The sequence below is a fragment of the Coloeus monedula genome, assembly GCF_965178545.1.
Source record: "Coloeus monedula genome assembly, chromosome: 1".
Taxonomy (NCBI): Eukaryota; Metazoa; Chordata; class Aves; order Passeriformes; family Corvidae; genus Coloeus; species Coloeus monedula.
The window spans coordinates 37,355,975-37,375,865 of NC_138781.1; the positions used below are offsets into that span (position 1 = coordinate 37,355,975).

Consider the following 19,891-nt stretch of genomic DNA (forward strand, 5'->3'; position numbering starts at 1 on the left):
TTTGTTCAGGTTAAAACACAGGCTCTCCTCTTTTCAGAAGTGTCATAGGTCTATTTTTACGTATGTGTGTATCTGCCAGTTCCTCCACAAATAATGTATGTTAGTGAACTAACAACCCAGCATAACCATGGGGCAAATAAAAGTAGAAATCATATTTGAAATATCAGTGCCATTATTTCCATTCATGATCAATACAATACATAATTTGTCAAAGCAATAATTAATTTTTGACTCCTAGTGTTTTCATATTATACTAAGTCTCAGAATGTACTGTAGAAGCAGGGAAATATGAATATATTTTTGCAAAAAAAATTACTTAAATGGATAGACATGAGAGAAGAGTTGGTATGAAAGTTGAGATAGAGGCTTGGTGTTTATTTTTCTTCTTTTTTATATATGAATTGTCTTCACTATTAATGATCTTAGATCATTCTGGCTTTGTCTCTGTACAACATTTCCTTCTGCTGAAGGATTAAAAACTTGGGTTTGAATGTGTCATGAGTATTTTGTCCTAAATCTAAGCATTCAAAAACCATAACAAAAATATGAAAAATAATGAGATTTTTAAAATGTGTGGTTATCAGTCTGCTTTGGAATCCTATGAGACTCATGTTCTTAACATTCTTAGCAACAGTGGCAACCAGGAACTTATTTTGAAAAAAAATATGGAAACTGAGATTTTGTGTGATCATAAATCCCCAGGTAGTGGGGCTGTCAAGAAAATCAGCTAAGAGAAGACACATGGTAAAACTGTAGTGCTAAGGAATGATGAGGTTTTGGACCCATGTGATGGAAGTGTTTGGTGCATGCAGGTACATGTACCTACTTCTGTATTGCAGACCTACCTTCTGGAGTTTCAGCCTGGACCTACATCAAAGCAGCTTCCAGTAATTTCAACAAATGTTCAGCTTATGAAGAGCTAGTACTAATGAAGTGCAGCTGGAGTCTTGGGAAAGGCTGCAGCTGGCACCTGCTCTCGTGCTGTCTGGCAGATGGCAAGGTTCGGCACAGGTGCCCAGCACTCCCTGGTCTGCTTTAGTGGGAACCGCAGTTCAGTTTGTTTCGTGGCACTGTAAGAACTAAGTGAATCCTCCTCACTGCCAGAAAGAGCACTTGTAAATTTCCAAGGATCTCAGCCAAGAAAACTGTGTCCCACTGTAAAATATTGGTCTGGTTTCACTGCTCCAAACACACACATCCATCAGGTTAGAACTGACATGTGTAGATTTATGAATCCTTGTGCAGAGCAGGAAAGAACATCATGCTGACTACATCACACAGCACATCATTCGCTAGCAGCGATCAGTTGTTCACTTCAGTCTGTCATCTCTGTACCTGAATGTTTGATTTTAATTTCTCTTCCACTCTGCTTCACTATGTTCTTGATTATCAGTTTTCTTCATTTTTTCTCATTAGTAGTAACAGAACACATTCCTCTGGAACTATCGTCCTTCCTCGTTTTGAAGAGACATCTTTAAGAAAAAGAATTAAAAAATATACTTATGCCATGCATGAGTGCTGGTATTTTCAATTTAGCAAAATGAATTGTAGTGCTCTGTTGACCTTTGGTACCTGTATTGAAGGTCCATTGTTGTGTGAAATAGAAATACCTGTATACTCACCTTTTTTTTTTTTTTTTTTTTTTTTTTTTTTTTTTTTTTTGTGGTATGTAGGGCTGAAAATCACTTCTAATTAATATTTGAAGGAAATGGTTGATGGTTACCACTCTTGTGAAGTATTTTGGGGTATCAATATCTGAGAGACTCAGCTAACTAATTTGGGTTGTTTCTTGCAACACTATAAAATAATTAGCCCCTGGAGTGTCATACAGAAATAATAAATAGGAATAAACTAGACAACCTTACAAGATGATCACTTTGAAGCTATGAAACTTTTCAAAGTACTCATCTTAAAAATTACTACAAACAGTACTTATTTCATTGCACATACTTCGAAAAAGACAAGGATATACCAAAATACTGAAGCATTACATAGTGGTGAAACACTCTAAAGCAGTTCAAACAGAAAATTTTAATCCCAGAAGAATATTTAACACTGAAATTCTTTTAAATAATTTTATTGCCTTTTTTAATCCTTAAGAGTTTTATTCCTCTGTGAAAGTAACACTTTTATTATACACGCAATGTGTAAATTTTCCATTAATTTTTTGAGGTTCACAATATCTAGCCTTGTTAGAATGAATATAGATAAAATCATTAAAAACATGAAGAAATTAGAATTAATGTACTCGTGTAATTCAAAACAACGAAAAATATTTATTTAAAATCTGCTGGATACCTTACCTGAATGGTGAAAGTAATTCTGTTGTGAAATACTATATATGAGGCCAAATTTGGAGAAGCTTATGGTGTGGAATATTAATGAAAGAATTTTTTTTTTTCTCTAATTGGGTTAGACTTTTGAATAAGGTACAAGTGAGACAAAGTTCATCTGGCTTTTGAAGAAATCCTGTTTGCAGATAAACATAAATATTCATTATTTTAGTACAGTACAAGCAGAGGCACATAGTATTTTCTGTGTCTGTAAGTCTGTGAGATTGGAGACAGAGAAATGTAACTGCTGCAAGGGGGTTTTATGTGCAAAACTGTAATCACCAGAACATATGCAGGAAGTATGTGTGGAAACCTGTCTGCATATGGTAAAGACCTATACTTACAAATTAAGGTCTTGGAATGGCTTATCTGAAACCCTGGCCCTACTTTTTCTGCCTGTTTTGTATGATAAATACATATTATATAAATAAATATAAACCATATATCAAATATACTTTCTACAAGAGGTTTTCTTTATTAAAATCCCTCTTTTCAGAGCAGTGTATACTAGACCTTGTCAGGATTTAAAATATAAATTTATATTTTAAAATATTCATAGAAATTAAGTTTGTGGAAATTATTCAGTTTTCTGTTTGTAAACTCAAACCACTGTTTTTGAGGTGCAGGTGAGTGAAACCAAAATACCATTTGTTGAGCTGAACTGAAACAGTCCTTTTGCATTTAGATTAATACCAATTTGTATTTTAGCTGCTCTGGGCTTTAGTAAGTTTTATTCTGCCATTCTTCCCTGCTGTTCTTTCCTGCAGGCTCAGTTCCTTGATTAAACTGTATTTTCCTTTACCTTTACCTTACTTTGCCTTCTGATTGAACCACCACTTTAGAAATCACCAAATACCCCAGGAATGAGATGTCCTCTTGGATTTGAAGCCCAGAAAAAAACAGGCATGAAAGTAGCTTATTAAATGGAGTGTTAAATTTTTACATCATTATTAAAATATTCCAAGATTTTGTAACTAGTAGAAAAAATTTTGGACAGTTTTTAAGTCAAAGGTAAAAATCTGGCATGCGGATGAAGCCCCTGAGATTTAACAAAGTGTCCTGCTGTGTCAAACAACAGATTACCTATGTATCATTTATTAATTCTACAAAGCAGTTTTTATCTCAGTGCAGAAGCTGTATCTGGACAAATTTCTGCAACCATAATAGAAATTCTCAGAGCCACAAGTAGGGGAAAAATCTGCCTAGTAAACACCCCGGAAGAAGGGATAGTCCCAAGAGGTAAAATAACACCAGGATCTTTCCACATGGCTTCTATAATGCGAACACCAGAAAGTATAATTTATTGGAAGTTGAACATATTGTGCATAAAAGCTCTGTTCAGAAAATCTGAAGTTACGTCAGAGTCTTTAACCCTTAACTGCTGTACTTGAACTGTAGAACTCTTGGCTGCAGAGAGCCTCTGGGGTTCATTTAAACCAGCCAGATAGTTGAACTATCTGGACTATAACATGCAGTAAACCGGGTCAAACACGGCTTGCTCCATCCAAGTCCTGCAAACCTTGTTTGGGTAGCTTGTTCTAGGGTTACACTACCCTCTTCAGAGAGCTTTGTACAGTTTGTTAAAACATTAGTGTCTCTAACACATTAGTGTAATAGGAAGTTCTGTTAGGATTTCTTAGAAATTTCTACTTCTGTTTTGAAGCTCATGTCTAGGCTGTTCAAACTGTACCTTTTCAATCCAGTTTAAACCCACAAAGACTTTGCTATAAATTTTGAAATCTTTTCAGCAGCTGCTTCAATATGTGATTGGTCTGCCTCTCAGCCCCATCACGCAGGTAGAGATCCTAGGGTGTTAGAATGCCGTGTTGCATTCCAAAGACATCCCATAATGACTAAAATAACTTTTCTTTTCTTCTGTAGCACAAGCATGCCTTAAATTTTTAATCTAAAGATGTCCTTTGCATATATTCCTATTTCCTATTTATTTATCTATCCTTTTTTCTCTGCCCTTTACCTGAGCAGGTGCTTGATAAAAGAAGGGTTTTCTGCTGCCAGAATAGAAAATGATTTCTGTACAGAAATGAAGAAATTATTCAAGAGTCTTTTCTTTCCAGGCTCTCTTCCATTTTCCTATACCTTGGAAAATATTTCTGTTCCTTTTGTACTTTCAGGCTACAGTGCTCAAAGTTAACTAGTAACTACTTTCAGCCAAAGAAGCCAATGTGAAGCTGTGAGAGTATGTCAATGAATTCTGCAGCATGTAAAGTTTTACACAAGCCACATTCTGTAAAAGTAATTATACCTAATTATTTTAAATTGTTTTTCATTGTCAGGTTCAAGAGAGGTAGAGATAAAAATACTAACGCTTAGGATTCCCTTATGTCACTCACTTCAAAAAAACCTGTCATATCTGCAGACACAGATGTAATATTTCAGAACTGCTGCAACTTTAAAAACATTGTGTGCTTTTCCATGAAGTCACCACCTTTCTTCTTCACTTTTTACTCTTTCGTTACATCAAGCCCTTATTATACTGCAAGTTCTTGGGGTTTTTTATTATCTTTAGATACAATCTGGAGTAAAATATTCCCTGTTGCTGATTTCCTCCTCCCAAATTCAAATATGTTTGGATCTAAACTTCCTTGATTCAAGTGGTGCATAATAAAAGAACAAATTGAAAAATGTTATTTATGTTGTAGAATCAAGGAACAAAAAAATAAGACAAGTCAAAAGCAAATAAAGTCCTAATACCATTTATCATATGGCTGCCTGTCAGACACAGGTCCCTGTACAACACGGTGGCTCCTTAGATAAGAACACAAAGGAAAATACTTTGACAATGCTGTAAAAACTGTGGAGCAAGCAAGGAGGGGATTGTAGCAAGGGTTAACATACTTAGCTATTATCTAACCAGCATGGATATTATTAATACAGAAGACAAGGAGAAATGGATGTCATGTAGACTGCAGCAGTCTATACTGACCCAAACTGAACTCTGTGCTGTCATTATCGTCTCCTGTGTGATTACGCAGGCCAGTCAGATGGAAATTAGCATGGTTTTGTTGCAATTCTGAAGTTAACCTTTCATTTGTAGTTAGACCTACAAAAGGAAACAGTTTCCATGCTGAGGCTTCTGGCCCTATTTTGCCAAGCTGGGAGACTGCATTTGAACAGATAGGAGGTACTGAAAGCTGGCTTGATTTCTGGAGTGGGGAAGACGGCAGGAGAGGGGAAGGTACCACCTATGAGGGACCACTTCTTGTATTACTCAGATTTAAAAAGCAGAGAGGATTCTTACAGCAGAGTCTGGAAGTAAACAGCTCTACTCTTGCAGATTGCTGGTAGTCAGAATGAAAATATAAAATATGTGTAGCATATTGCACTGTTTTTCTAAAAAAATACAGTCCTCTTGATATCTTGCTGTTGCAAATAAACAGTACTGGGTTTTTTTTACAAAGATTTTAAGGTATTGATTACCACTGTCATTACCTCCATGAGAATTTACTTGCAGATTCTGAGTCAGAACTTTAATACATTAACTCTTAGGACTGAAAAATTGTCATAAGAACTGAAAGACTTCAGTCTGTATTTCTCTGATGGTGAAACCTGAGCAGGTGAGAACAGCAGGGTAGAGGTGAGATTAATTTACCAACTATGCCATGATGCACACATTTGGACACAAAATTTTGTTAGCAACTTTAAAACTTAACATTCTGCAAGGCTTTGTTGTGTGGGATATTTTGTCATATTTTGATAATAAAGGTTTCATTTTAAAATCATCTATATTGCTTATGGAGGAGAATGTTTATTTCTTAAAAAAGACATGAATATCCTGCCTGTAGTAGCTCAAAACCTTTTTGGCATGATTTGGACTCCAAATGCATAAAACTGCAAAATAGGTTTCTAACTCTTTAGCTGACACCATAAAAAAAAACGCTCATTGCCATAAATTTCATTGCAGGAACACCTGGGATGCTACTCATGGGTCAAGGCCCTCTTGTCTCCATTGCTGAATTAACACAGGATAAAAAGGCTGCTCTTGCCCAAGAGGATATTACAGTCTAAATATAAGATAAGAAAAGCTCTAACAGATGGGTACAGACCTATGGAGCGCAGGGAAGCAAAGGGGGCATAGATGGACGTGCTCTTTGCACTGAACAAACAAGCACAAATGTGTCTAATTCCAAGCTTAGCTGCAAGGCATTTAATAGCCTGGAAAAGGACAGTAGCAGCCAGTTTGCCTAAGGAGCAGAAATGTTAGATACTGAAACTCTGTGCAGTGACAGTGTGAGCATCTCCTTAAAGAAGATGATATTCACGTGATTTATATACTTCTGATTATGGCCTTGCAATTTCATTTCTCAAATTACCTATATGTTTAGATTTGTATGGTTTACCTGTAGTCTAAAAATTAAATTAACATTTTACTATATTACAAAAAAAGTAGCTAACTTACTTACGCTACTAATTTCTTTTAGTGTAAGAACCCTGGGAAAAGATACTGGGGAGAATAAAGCAAGACAATTTTTTAAAAAAATGAAAAGGTGTTTTTCTTCACTCCAAATATATTAATGGCATCAGAGGTGTTTGTAAACTATTCCTAGTAACAATAAAAATTTTAATAGTAATAATTATCTATAGCAAGTGCTTTGCATGTATTGTCTGTTACTGTCACAAGAAGTTGATTGAAAATTTCCCCATCTTGTCCTTTCTTTGGATCTGATGATCTCCCAGGTCTTTTCCAATCTAGTTGATTCTGTGATTCAGTGATGTGGGGAAGAGAGAGTAAACTGCTGACTTGCAAAAGCAAGAGGGATTTAAATCTCCCACATATTCTAACATAGCCATCTGACAAATTACTGTTGAGAAGAGATGTACTAACTTATCACAGAGAAGAGTTTCAAGAACATTCCTTTTCTAAATTTACTGACCCCTTGATAAATGAGGCTGAAGGAATTTATGACCTAGTTCTGCAGTAATGCAGGTGGACTGACCATGCACACTGGAGCTTCTTTGCAACACAGTCTAAATGTTTAGAGAACTATCATAAAATATCAAGAGGAATGTTTTCCGTGCAGGTCTGCTGAGTCAGCTCTTCAAATTCTTATACATAGCTCTTATATGTAATATAGACAGGTCTCTACCTTGGAATAAATATATCTCTGCTGTAAGGGGAATCTTTATTACATTAAACTGTGAGACTGGTATGGAGCTATATTGCGGTCTTCCTCATAAATATGAGCAACAGATCTGTCTGATTGGTTTAGCCATCCACAGAATGCCAGCTGCATGTCCCAGAGATGCAATCTGTAGCCTTATGAGGCAGCAAGGCTCAACACAGCATAGGGGTGAGAGGCACAACTCACCCAGAGCCTTATAGAGGTGATAACCTCTACGTTCATGCAGAGCATTAGCTGGCTTTTAGGAGACTGTCCTGGAGCCCTGCCCAAAGGAACCTCTCCCCCCAGTGCCACTCCTTTCTTTCTTCTCTCACCAGAATAAACTCTACTTGTAAGCACAAAGGAAGTTCTCTGGAAAGACAATATTTTGCCACATGGTGTAGAAGAAATGTAAATATCTAATTCACATGAATTACCTACCAACTTTAAGAAATATCTGGGGCTCTGACTGTGAACCTCTATCTGGGCTGTTCCTTAGGGATTTCTCACAGCAGGGGAAAAAGTGAAAGCGCAAGACTTTGTTTTGCAGACAAAAGAAGATAGGACATCATCCAGAAATTCTAAGATTTAATGCATAAACTATATTAGATTCTGGCTAGAAATGTGCAGGGCTTGAAATGTGTGAAGTTGTTGTTAATTCATCCGCACTGTGTTTTGTAGAGTGTTTACGTAGGATTTTGCATTAGGTGGAAGATATGCCGGACTTCTGACTGTTCTAACTTGTTGCTAACTAAATATTTTAAAATATATCTTTCCTACATTGTTTTCTAATAAAATGCTATCATTGCAAGTGTTTAATATCAGGCCTTTTGCCCTACCATTTTTAAGCCATGAACATGCCCAAGAGTGATCAACCAGAGATGTTGGAAATCCCATTATAATCCTCATAGTGCCTTCACTGGGGTGGATTGCCACAGGAAGTATCTCTCCTTGCACTTATGGCTTTCCAAAATAAAAATATAAATTATTTAACAGACCACACCTTGGTGATGACAAGAAATTACTTCCTACAAGAAGTTTTTTCCATATCTCAAAGGTGGCATCAATTTTACCATGAGAAAGGAAAATGTTGCTTTTTTATTCTAAATAGTGAAACTTGAAATTTATAGTTGAGTTTTATGAGATAATTAAGGCCTAATTTTCAGGTTTTCACCACTTCTGTTGGTTCAGCTGTGTTCTTCTTGTTATGAGGAACATTGTGACTAGATATCAGATTTTTTTTCCTTTCTTTACTTTCTTGATTGAGCTTCTCTTCCTGCTGAAACTACTTAGTTCATTGAGTATTTATTTCACCGTGAAAGCATCATTTTCAGTGAGAACAATGGGTCAATATCTTGTTATGGCTTTGTCAAGTTAGATGAGTTAAAGCCCTGCAAAATGTAAGGTTTTTTATGATACCTTCTAAGTATACATTCAATTAGGAATACAACAGCCAATATATTTACAAAGTGAATTAGTGATGAAATGCATAGCTTGTCACCTTTCAAATGAAATGAACTTTTGGTAGACCTGATAGAGGTTAAGCTTGTATTTAAAAATGCTCTAACTCAAAGGAATACGCATTTTGTTTGGAATGCTCTATGGGTTTTTAAAGTCTTTAAAACATCTATCTCAATGAAGGTCTCTAGATAGTCAAAAACTTTCCCTAAGGATCTTGGGGAAGACAGAGTTTCCTCCAGATTATTGTACCTGCAAAGGTTAAAGCAGGCATTCAAAAGGAACCAGATAAGAAGGTAACAGTTTCACCCACCTGCTTTTGACTACAGAGTTTTGTGCATCTTGAATGTCCAAGCCTCAAGAGCAATGAGACATACAGGGGCATTCACTAACCTTTGTTTTTCCCTTCTGACTGGATTATGTCCAAGTTCAAACTTTCTCTGGATGATGTTACAGATGCTTGAAAATCAGTGGTAGAATTCCCAAAGGCTGCAGAGAATTACAATTTCATCTGACATATGTTCAAATCCTGATTTTTTAAATTTGATCCATTAAAAAAAAAAAAAAAAGTAGATGCAAGGGTATGAATTTTCAGCTTTATCAGGAGTGTTTGTGCCTTGGATTTTGGCTCATGACCATCTCTCTTCATTTGTTAATTTGGGAAGAGGTGTAATAAAAAATCTGTCCAGTTTCTCCTCAATGGAAATCAAATGGCATATTTATTGAATCTATCCATTCCTAGTGTTCACCTAAATTCTTGTATGACTACTTTAACATTTTTAAGCAGTCTCAGTACTTGAGAAATACATTATTGTCTTTATCACATTTGTTTTCTTTCTCATTTTAGGTGTCTACTCTTTGCAGGAAAGTGTGTTAGCAGAATAAAGATCAAGGGAACTAGATTAATGCAAATTGCTCCTCATTTTCCTGCAGCCATTATGGTTATGTCTGTTGTACTAATATTTAAACCATTCTACTTTAATTTTTGTGCATTGCCAATTAGCAATTACTTATCTAGAATACCAGCTAATTTTCTTCAAATATAAGCCTCTTGTCCAGAGCTGTTCCTTTGTACCCTGTACTTATTGACACCTCTCAGGTTTCCTCTTACACATATAACATTTATTTATTGTCTTCATTTTGAAAAGAGCATTAATTCATATCCTGTATTTTACTAATGTGCAACTCTGCCATTTGAGCAGATGTGCTGGAGCTGTGTTATCACACTGTCAGAATGTGCAACTGTATCACACGTCCATGACTGTGTTTTGTACTGGTTTTTAATATTGGGCCTTTTGCTCTACCATTTTTAAACCATGAACGTGCCCAAGAGTGATCAAGCAGAGACATTGGAAATCCCATTATAATCCTTATAGTGCCTTCACTGAGGGAGATTGCAAGCTTCCCATAGGAAGTATCTCTCCTTTTGGGGTCTTTTGGGGAAGGGGGGAAAGAGGGGCTGGGGGGGGAGGGGGAGGGGAGGTTAGAAGCTATTCTTTTTTTCCAAATTTGTGTGAAAGAAAAGCCTGATTCTTTTTGTACATATCAACCCAGTCCAAAAAGGTCTGGCACATTTACAGTCCTTCAGAAGCACTGGTTGAAGGTATGATTGCTCCTGTCATCTCTAGGGTTCTTTAATCCTAAAACCATCTGCTCTGGTACCTGGGAGCCTCTCCTAACATGACAGGCAAAACTCAACTGTAGATCAAACCTGTAAACAAATGACCAGGTTTTGTGGCAATGAAAGAGTAACAGTGATATTCCACAGGCTGAAATAATAGGAATGGTGCTGTTTGGTCATCTAATAGTCTTGGGAAAAACTACAAATGTTTTAGCAGGAAAAAATTGCACATGTCAAAAACATTTTGGCTAGACAGGGACAAAAAAGGCTTTGAAGCTCTTGTGAAGAACCCGAGTACCTTAAACAAGTAATCACCATGAGAACAGAGGCAATGACTATTTAATAATGCAGTCATACATACAAGAAGAAGTAAAATGATTTCATCTCCTTATACACCTTTAGACTCTGAATGTATTATATCAGTCGGCAACATCTAGAAAGTAATTGTGCAAAATTCTTTGGAAGCAATCTTAAAAGCAAAGCTAATGTTTTAATGTCTAATGAATGACAATTGGGGTTTGATATGGTAAAAGGTATTCATTATGGTGTTATAAAAAATCTTATTTCAAATACAATATTAGCTCTGGGCTACACTCCTCAAATGCACTTTAACTATGATACATTCTGAAGAAGCCACATGGACAGTTAAGGGAAGATTTGGACATCTAAAATCATAGAAACTGTATTCACAGGTGCTTTTACCTAAAAAGAAGGAAATTCACCTACTTGCTCCCTCTTAGCAACTGTTCTGCCTTAAGGTTTATTTTGTGGAGGTTAATACAGAGAAACATAGAGAAAGATACAACTAAAAATCTTGGTTCATTGAGAGCAATAGAAACTTGGAATATTTTTCCCGCATTTAAAATGGAAATATGAGATGTTTATTTGCAGATCAGAGGGTACAGCTGTGTAATGAAAGGGTGGTGTGCTTTGCTGTGCAAACCTACAGCTCCTGGATGCCTTGCTCTAGATCTGAAATTAGGAGCTATCAGCAGTGATAAGGGACTACTGCAGCGGGAACCAAGACAGCTCTCAAGCTACATGGTGATTTTAATTTAAAAATGCATTCCAGTGATGAAGGATCTAATTTCTCTTGTACAGTTTTTATCTTCTCCTTAATGACCCTAAACTGTTCACTGCAACACACATTAGTAGTCATAAGATAGCGACTTCTGTGTTGAAAGTTGTAATCTATTTATATCAGAAGGCTGCATGTGCTCCAGTTCAGGACATTCTTTTATTATTTTTTCTTTTCCAGAAAAGAAAAACTCAGCCTCAAACAGAGTCTTTAAAGATAACCCTCACTAAAGACAAACCACAGTGTCCTTTTTTTTTACTCCAGCATTTCTCACTACATATTCTTTCTCTACTATCAACATAGTATTGCTTTCTCTCCTTACTAGCATGAAAGGGCCAAGTATGGTCAGGCCCTGCATGAGGTTTAAATACAGCCTAAACATCAAAAAAAAGTGATTACATGAGAGCAGATAGGCTTTTCTACCTTTACATTTCCCCCAGGAATACTTGAAGTCCCTAAATTTGGTGTGGAATAATAGCTGAGAGAAGCTTGGCCTTTGTCTCATACTTTTCTCTTTTAGCATCACTGCTACTATTACTTTCAGACATTCAGGGATGCTCTAAGAGGCACTCCTTATCTATACCTCTTTATTACTCCTGACACTGTAGTGCTGAATAAACCAGAGACCTTTGGTCTGTTTTTTAGCTAGAAAAAAAAATAAAGTTTCCCTTATTTTTAGAATGAGTGTTATGGTTAATTAATGCATTAGAAAATGCAACTAATTTGTAAGTTTTTGAAGTACCAGACAGTATTCTGATATGTTAAGTATCTGGCATATAAGGAAAATCTAAGTAGTAATACAGAATGAAGCTCAAATCACAGAGAGTGTTGTACATACTCAATGCAGAGAAAGTACCAAGCCAGGGGAAGGGCCGATTTTCTGGATGTCTACTAAATGAAGTAATTTGGTTTACATCCAGTTAAAAAGTATGTAATCTATGGAGGTTTAAATGCTTTTTTAGGCTTCTGCTGATACTTGAGCACTTCCCAGATATAAGTAAATGAAACTCAATACAGATTCTTACAGCAATTTTCAAACTAGTCTAATGGAGCTAGATATCCAATTCCTATTGACTTTTCCAATGGGACTTGATTACTTAAGTGCTCTTTTTCCCTTTGAAAGGCCTTCCTCTTAATTATGCTAATTGGCACTTTAAAATGTTTTCAAAGTCAGAGAGCTATACCTAGACAGTGCTAATTCTGAACCAGACAAGATTCATAATGTTAAACTCTAGGAAGCTCCTCTGACTACAAGGTATATTTACTTTTCTCTTCTTCCCTGAGGGCAGAAATTAATTACTCAAGTTTGCCAGAGAATCTGCTGAGTGCTGTTACCTACAGGAACTGAAAAGGAAAAGGCATTAGTCAATGACGCTACCTCATGACTATTTCCACTGGCTGAAGAAAGTATTTACACCCAACAGTATCTTTCCTCTATCCTGAAACTGAAAAAAAAAATGCAGTGCTATCAGCAAAAATATGAGAGGTACAGTTGATCTGGAAGATATTGCAGCATTTTATATACTCTGGCTGAAACATCATTTTATATAATTTTTTCAAAAGTTCCTGATTAGGACAATCTCTGCCAGCCAAAATAGAAATGAGAAGCTGTAAACATGTTCTTATCTACAAGTCAGAGGAATATATTTTTATATATTTTTTGGGTTTTCCCTTTCAGAGATATGTTTTCTCTTCCAAGTCTAAACCCTGAATAAATTTACCTAACATCTTTTCTTTACATTGTCAGCACTATTTTAGCAATTGTTAAGAATTGCTAATCATTGCTAACTGCTACTGTTGTAGCTCAGAGATAAAACGAGAGATTAAGCTCAGAGATAATCCCAGAGATTTTCTTAGGTTTTTATTCTATGTTCTTTAGTGTTTGTGATTATCTTCCCTACTATAGAAACATAGGAATTAAATCTGCCATACAAAGGGCCATGTTACTGTTGAGGAAATGTAGTGTGTTCTTGGAAAAAGAGTAGTGCACAGAGGACTGGTATTGACTCAGACAGGCTTCTTTTTTTCCCCATTTTGCTTTACTTTCATTTTAAATAATTGGGAGCCACAAACACAAAATAGCCCCACGATTAGTACTATCTATCCAGGCAAAATCAAGGGGATTTTCATATGCTTTCTTGTCCATCAGCAAGGTAAAATGTCCTACTCAGTATTGCCATCGTACGACAGTGCAGATTGCTTTCATTTACGCCTTTGATTAAATTCCCTGTCCTGCACAGAGTGGGTCAGCAGAGTCACAGCCAGACCTGGCTCTGCCATTACTAAGCCCTTCTGGCTGAGCTTTCTCTGGAGGAGAGCATGCTAGAAAGCCTGGAGCTGAGCATGGGAGCAGCCATGGTTCAGCAGGTCTACTCTGGGTGCTAAATCCCTACAGATTTTTTTCCCAACTTAATTGGAAGTGCAGGGACAGACACTTTAAATCTACCCCCTACTTTTGCAGACATCCTGTGCAATGAGATTTCCTCCAGTTCATATCTGGATTCACAGAAATGGATGCTGACTGAAGTGGAGAGAGACTAAGCTTCAGGAGGTGATTCAGTCTGTCAGGTCCCAGGTTACAAAAGGGAGACCCCCCCAAACAATTTTTCTAAAAATAAAACTCTGTCAGGATTATTTTCTTGTGGCAATTCTCCCTGTATACCCAAGAAAGATTCCCAATCTCCCAAGCAAGCTGTTTAACAGGCAAAACTGGGCACACAAATAGATTTTTATCCCTCTTTTTTCCCCTATCTTGATTTTTGTGAAGCATTGTGTTTATGCAATTCATTCAGGTTGTGTTTTCCAGCTGCATATTTTTTCTGCATTGTTGTTTGGGGTTGTTTTGTTGTTTTTTTCAAATATCTGAGGCAGTAGCTAATTCTGCTTTCTCTGGCATACATAGACTCATTTATCAAAATGAAAGGAAAGATTAAATGAACAATTTAGAAAATACTTACTGAAGCATGTTTTGAAATTAGTTCTGGTTTGTAAGTTATGTTTAGGTCTTTGAATCTTTTCTACTGTAAAAAGAAACATGTGAAAAGCTCTGAATATGTAATTACTATTATAATGATTTAGTCTTAGAATGTCAAAAAGCTTTCCAAGCATTAATTAATGGAAAGAATTAAATGATGTTGCATTGTTGCTGCAGTGCTATTAGGTGAAGATTTTTTTCTTTTCAGTGACTTAATGGATTTTATAAATTATCTAATTAGACCTGTAATATGCAATTCAAACCACTTGATTTCAATGCAAAAATGCAGTTCTTATCATAAAAAATCGTACATAAATACCGCAGAGACACAATACTTAATGTGGTGCTTAAATTCCTACATTTTAATGTTCTCTTTATTCTTGGAATTGTGTGAAGACTATACTGCCTTTTAATTAGGTTTTTGGGGGCTTCTAGAACTGTTTTTTTTATATAATATGTAGCTTTTATGGAGGTGTCAGTAATATTTAATAGTAATTCTTTTTATGCTTTGTTTTGCAGGTTGGCTTCATGAGCTAGGAAAACGAATTGAATCTCCTTATTATGAGAATAATACACTAGGAGGCCCATCAGTCAGAAGTGCCTATATAGCTGCCCTGTATTTCACTCTCAGCAGCCTCACCAGTGTTGGTTTTGGAAACGTTTCAGCCAATACCGATGCTGAAAAGATCTTCTCCATTTGCACAATGCTGATTGGGGGTAGGTACAATTAAGCATCATTTACAGCATTTTCAAGGAGTAGGAAAAAGTCAAATAAAAGCTGAAATTTTGCTAAGTTTCTTAAAAGAAACGCCAAACAAACACAAAATGAGGTTTAATAAATTTAATTTAAAATGGCAAAAGAAGGAAATAACTTTGTTCAGTTTAGAGAAACTCTCTTAGGCAAACGAATTTCTAACCTTTTGTTCACTTATGGTGATGAAAGAGTGCCGCCCACTAAAATGCAAGTTCACATTATTAACAGTGAGAGTGGCCCAGCAATGTGTTGGGGATTTCAGTCACATGGCAGACACTTTCCCAGACAGCCAGGTATGATGTGCACATCAGCTGCAGTACATTCCCCACAGCAGCCCTGGGAATGGTGATGAGGGGAAGTGGGAGCCCAAAGGACAATGTGTCTGTGAGCTGGTGCATATCCTCATCTGAAGGACAAGACCAGAGAGAAAGAAATAGAGACAGGACAGAGCCAGGAGACTGTCTGGTGAGCCTTAGTATAAAAAAAAAGTAGTTCAATTATCATTGATAACCATTTGATACAGATTTGAATCAAAATGCAATTTTTTGTCGTATTTGGAGCTCTTAGTAACATTTTCATTTATGTTGATTACCAAGTCGTACTTGGAGTAAGCCACGTGCTCATTCATGGTCCTCTTCCTTCTGCTGAGGCACCTGGGTACAACCAGCAGAGATTTGTAAGCTAAGACCTTTAGAGAAAGTACTGGAAGCTCTGTTTTTACATTCACCTTCCTCCCACGAAAAATTAGGTGCGCTATTTCACAATGTGTACACCATACAGCTCAAAGATGTCACACTGGGCATGAAGGGTAAAAGCAAGTCACTGCTAGAGTACTCTGTCCTCCTTTTTTTTTCTGCTTGCTTAGTTGTTCTGGAAATACTAGTAGGTATTTCTCCAGGGCTAGTCAGTAAAGCCCTGGGTATCAGCTTTGCTGGATAAATTTCTGTGGGCAACAATAATTTGCAGATTTGACAATTGAAAGCCAGAGAACACGATGAATTACCCGTAAACTATATATTTGCAGCATTAATCGGTATAAGAATTGTTCAGTGAATTATTTTAGTTTTCCTCAGTCCTGAAAATAAGAGGCAATAATATAATGAATCATCCAAGAATGATATAATTTTTTTTGACGATGTCACAAAACCACAAGCAGTTCATTAATTGCTTTTGGTGGTTGCATAAAATTATAGTTTTAAAATACACTGTGGTCTCTGTTCTTTGGGGCTTTCACTACATAAAATCTGTTGGAATTAAGGAAGGAGTTTTCATTTCTATCCAGAAACCAAAAGATCTCCCATGTAAGGCAGCAATGAATATTTAATTCGTTTTAATATGGCAGAGCTTTCATAAATGTAATAGTGAAGAATACAGAGGTATCCTATACATTTATTTAGTCCAGTTGTAACAATTTCACTTTTATTTCTTGTATTATTAAGTGACAGAAATAATATGCTTGTACATTGAATAAATTGTGACAAACTAGTCAACTGAGTGGAGTAAGAGGGAACTGATGACTGAAAGACAAAGTTGCTTATAGGCAAGCAGGTAGGAGGAGGGATTTATATCTGCAGGGGTCCAGCGAACAAGATGTGTCCAGGTAAAAAAAGCAGAGCAGGCTGATCTGCAGGTATTTTCTTGAGGAATTCTATTCTATTTTAGATACTATTGAGGAAAATCGAGGAAACTTGAAGGAGTTAGAATGATACTGTGAAGATGGGTGAGCATGCCTTAGAAAACTGTTCGGAATAAAGTGCTGATCTGTATGCTTAGGGACATGATACCTCTTCATTTCTTAAAATGTTCTAGCATATAGTTTTGGCTGATATTCAATTTTAAAATTCCCTGGTGGAAAGTGATGGTCTGAGGAAAATTGGTGTAAGTTTTTCAGACTTTTTGACCAAGCTGTTCGTTTATGAAATTTCGGGTGTAACAGATAGGGTGAGTTATCAGTAGTTTTTCTGTATCTCTTTAATGGATGACACTACAAACTGAAAAAAACTTACTTAAACTTTGAAAAAGCTGAAGAAAGAAAAAAGAAGTGTAAACTTGACAAATAGATAGCTTATAGCAAACCTTTTTAATATTTACTGGCCTCTTCATATTAATTTTTATTTTGCATGAATTTGAAATTCATATTTTTAACAAGTCATATTCTGAAAAGATCTTGTTCAATACAGTATGTCTTCTTAAAGTGGGAAAGAAAATGTACATATTAAAATGTAACCAGAACTCCTAGGATATCCAGCATCTGTAAAATATTAATCAGATCTGCCCTCCAGCAGGTGATCATACTCTGTTCTGTCTTGTACTCTGCATGTTCTTTCAGCAAATAATGTGTACTTTTGTATTTAAGAGATTGGAGGCCCACTCTAGTAGCTCCAGTCCTATCTGGGATCAGAGGTGTTCCTCTGTAAGTAACTAAAATGTGATTTAGAATATCCATTAAAATAAAGGCCACTTTATAAAATACATTTCCTAGAAGTTTTGAACTTGTCCTACTTGGGTTTAGACAGAGGCGCAATAGGTTTCTTACAGAAAGTAGGGTAAGAGTATGATTATTTGATAAAGAATTCTAATGCCTGTCACAGCCAAGAATAGCTTGTCATTATGAGAAGCAGCTGCCTTCCAATGTATATAGGCAAAGACAGATTCTTCCATAATAATAAAATTCTAGATGATATTTGTGCCTATAATAACATCACTGAGATCTCTACACCATCCAGCTCCTAGCTTGGAACCTGATGAGAGGCCTACACCGCATGTGATTCTTACAAATGCGTTCATACACCACCTAATGCTTTATCCCTCCCCCCTGTTTAAACTGATTATTGCATCCTTAAAGAGGCTACACTATTTCTTTAACCTATTTATCTGTGTCTGGCTGAATTGTTTCAGACCTAGCTGTCATATTTCTAGTATAATATCCTGTATCTAGTAGTACACCAGTCCCTCACATTTTGTTGCATTTGTTTGTGACATTAATGAGTTAGCAATTCACTGCACCGTCATGAACAACGCCTAGTTGATATAGCTGATTATTTTTAGAAATAAATTTCCAGCTAGGCTTACTATTCTTACTATATACATAATCCTTTTCTTTCTGCTATTTCTACACTGCAGTTCTTTATCTGTTTTTCTGCACTCCCTTCACAATAAGGACACATATATAGTTACTAGCTCCTTTGGGTTTTACTCAGTCTGTAAACATTTTCTAGTACACCAAACTCCAGAATTTTCTATCTCTTTCTACCATTTTAAAGTGTATCCTTTCCTCCTCCTGTTCCCCCTTGTTTCTTCTCACTCACACTGGATATCTGTAAATTGACATGCAAGGTCAACAGCTTGTTTGTCTTGCTTATAAACCAATTCCTTTGTCACTCTTAGGAGTCTGCTTTCTTTCAAGAACTATAAAGACAGACGTCTCTTTAGATGAACAATCAAGTTTTTTAGTAATTTTTTCAATAAACAATTTGTAGATGTGTATATTCTATACATTAGATCAATATCATATCACAATTTAGCAGTGATTTTTCCAACTCATAATAAGCAAACACATTTTGCACAGACAGACCCAGATGACCTATATCTGTAAATATTTCTTCAATTTTGCTTCTGATCTTTTTATTCCCAAGCCAATAACTAATTGCAGACAAACTCCAGGATGTCAGAACTTTCTGATAAATGACTTTAACCATATTTGACCATGCCAAGCAATAGTAATCAGATTGTCTCTTTGAATGTTTCTTTTAGCCTGAATTTACAATGGGTTTTTTTTCTGATTTTTTTGTAAAATATGTACCCCAGAATACGATACATCTTTAAATGTTATTTACAACCTCATTCCACTACATATGGTCTCCATTAGTAATTGTATGTATTTATATGAGTTCTCTGAAAACTATTCCATGCTATGTAGTTTCCAATGGACTGTTCGAGTCTAGTTTTCATACTGATTATTTCCTGAGCATACCTGCCTACATGTGCTCCTTCCTGTACCTGTAGGGAGCCTGCAAGGAAGATGGAGAGAGGCTTTTTACAAAGGCCTGTAGTGACAGGACAAGTGGGAATGGTTCAAACTGAAAGAGAGTAGGTTTAGATTAGATATTGGGAGAAATTGTTTACTGTGAGGGTGGAGAGGCACTGGAAGATGTTGCTCAGGGAAGTTGTGGAGGCCTCATCCCTGGGAGTGCTCAAGGCCAGGCTGGATGGGGCTTTGAACAACCTTGTCCAGTGAAAGCCGTCCCTGGAAGGAGGGTTGGAACTAGATGTTCTTTAAGGTTCCCTCCAGCCCAAACCATTCTATGACTCTATCATCCTGTGATTCTATGATTCTATGTTCCATTTTCCTTTTCTCTTAGACTATGGACTTAATGTGACTTCGACATTATTTTGCTGGGTACCCTGACTAGACAGAAACAGTTGTTATTCTACCCTGTCCCATGACTATGATTCACAGTGTCTCAAAAACCAGAAATGAATATTAATAACACTGTATCTTATTCAAGGAGCCTTATATTCAAAAGCTTTCTTATATCTCTCAATCAGGAAAT

General features: G+C 36.3%; 1 protein-coding gene across 1 annotated transcript in view; it reads left to right on the forward strand.

The window, feature by feature from the left end:
* The window catches only part of KCNH8 (potassium voltage-gated channel subfamily H member 8), a gene marked incomplete at both ends in the record, with an annotated part of 172,677 nt that overhangs the window by 112,957 nt on the left and 39,829 nt on the right, over window positions 1–19,891 (forward strand). Inside the window, one exon of the mRNA XM_082290170.1 lies at window positions 15,104–15,301. Coding sequence (XP_082146296.1) covers window positions 15,104–15,301 — 198 coding nt within the window. The remainder of the gene's footprint in view (window positions 1–15,103; window positions 15,302–19,891) is intronic.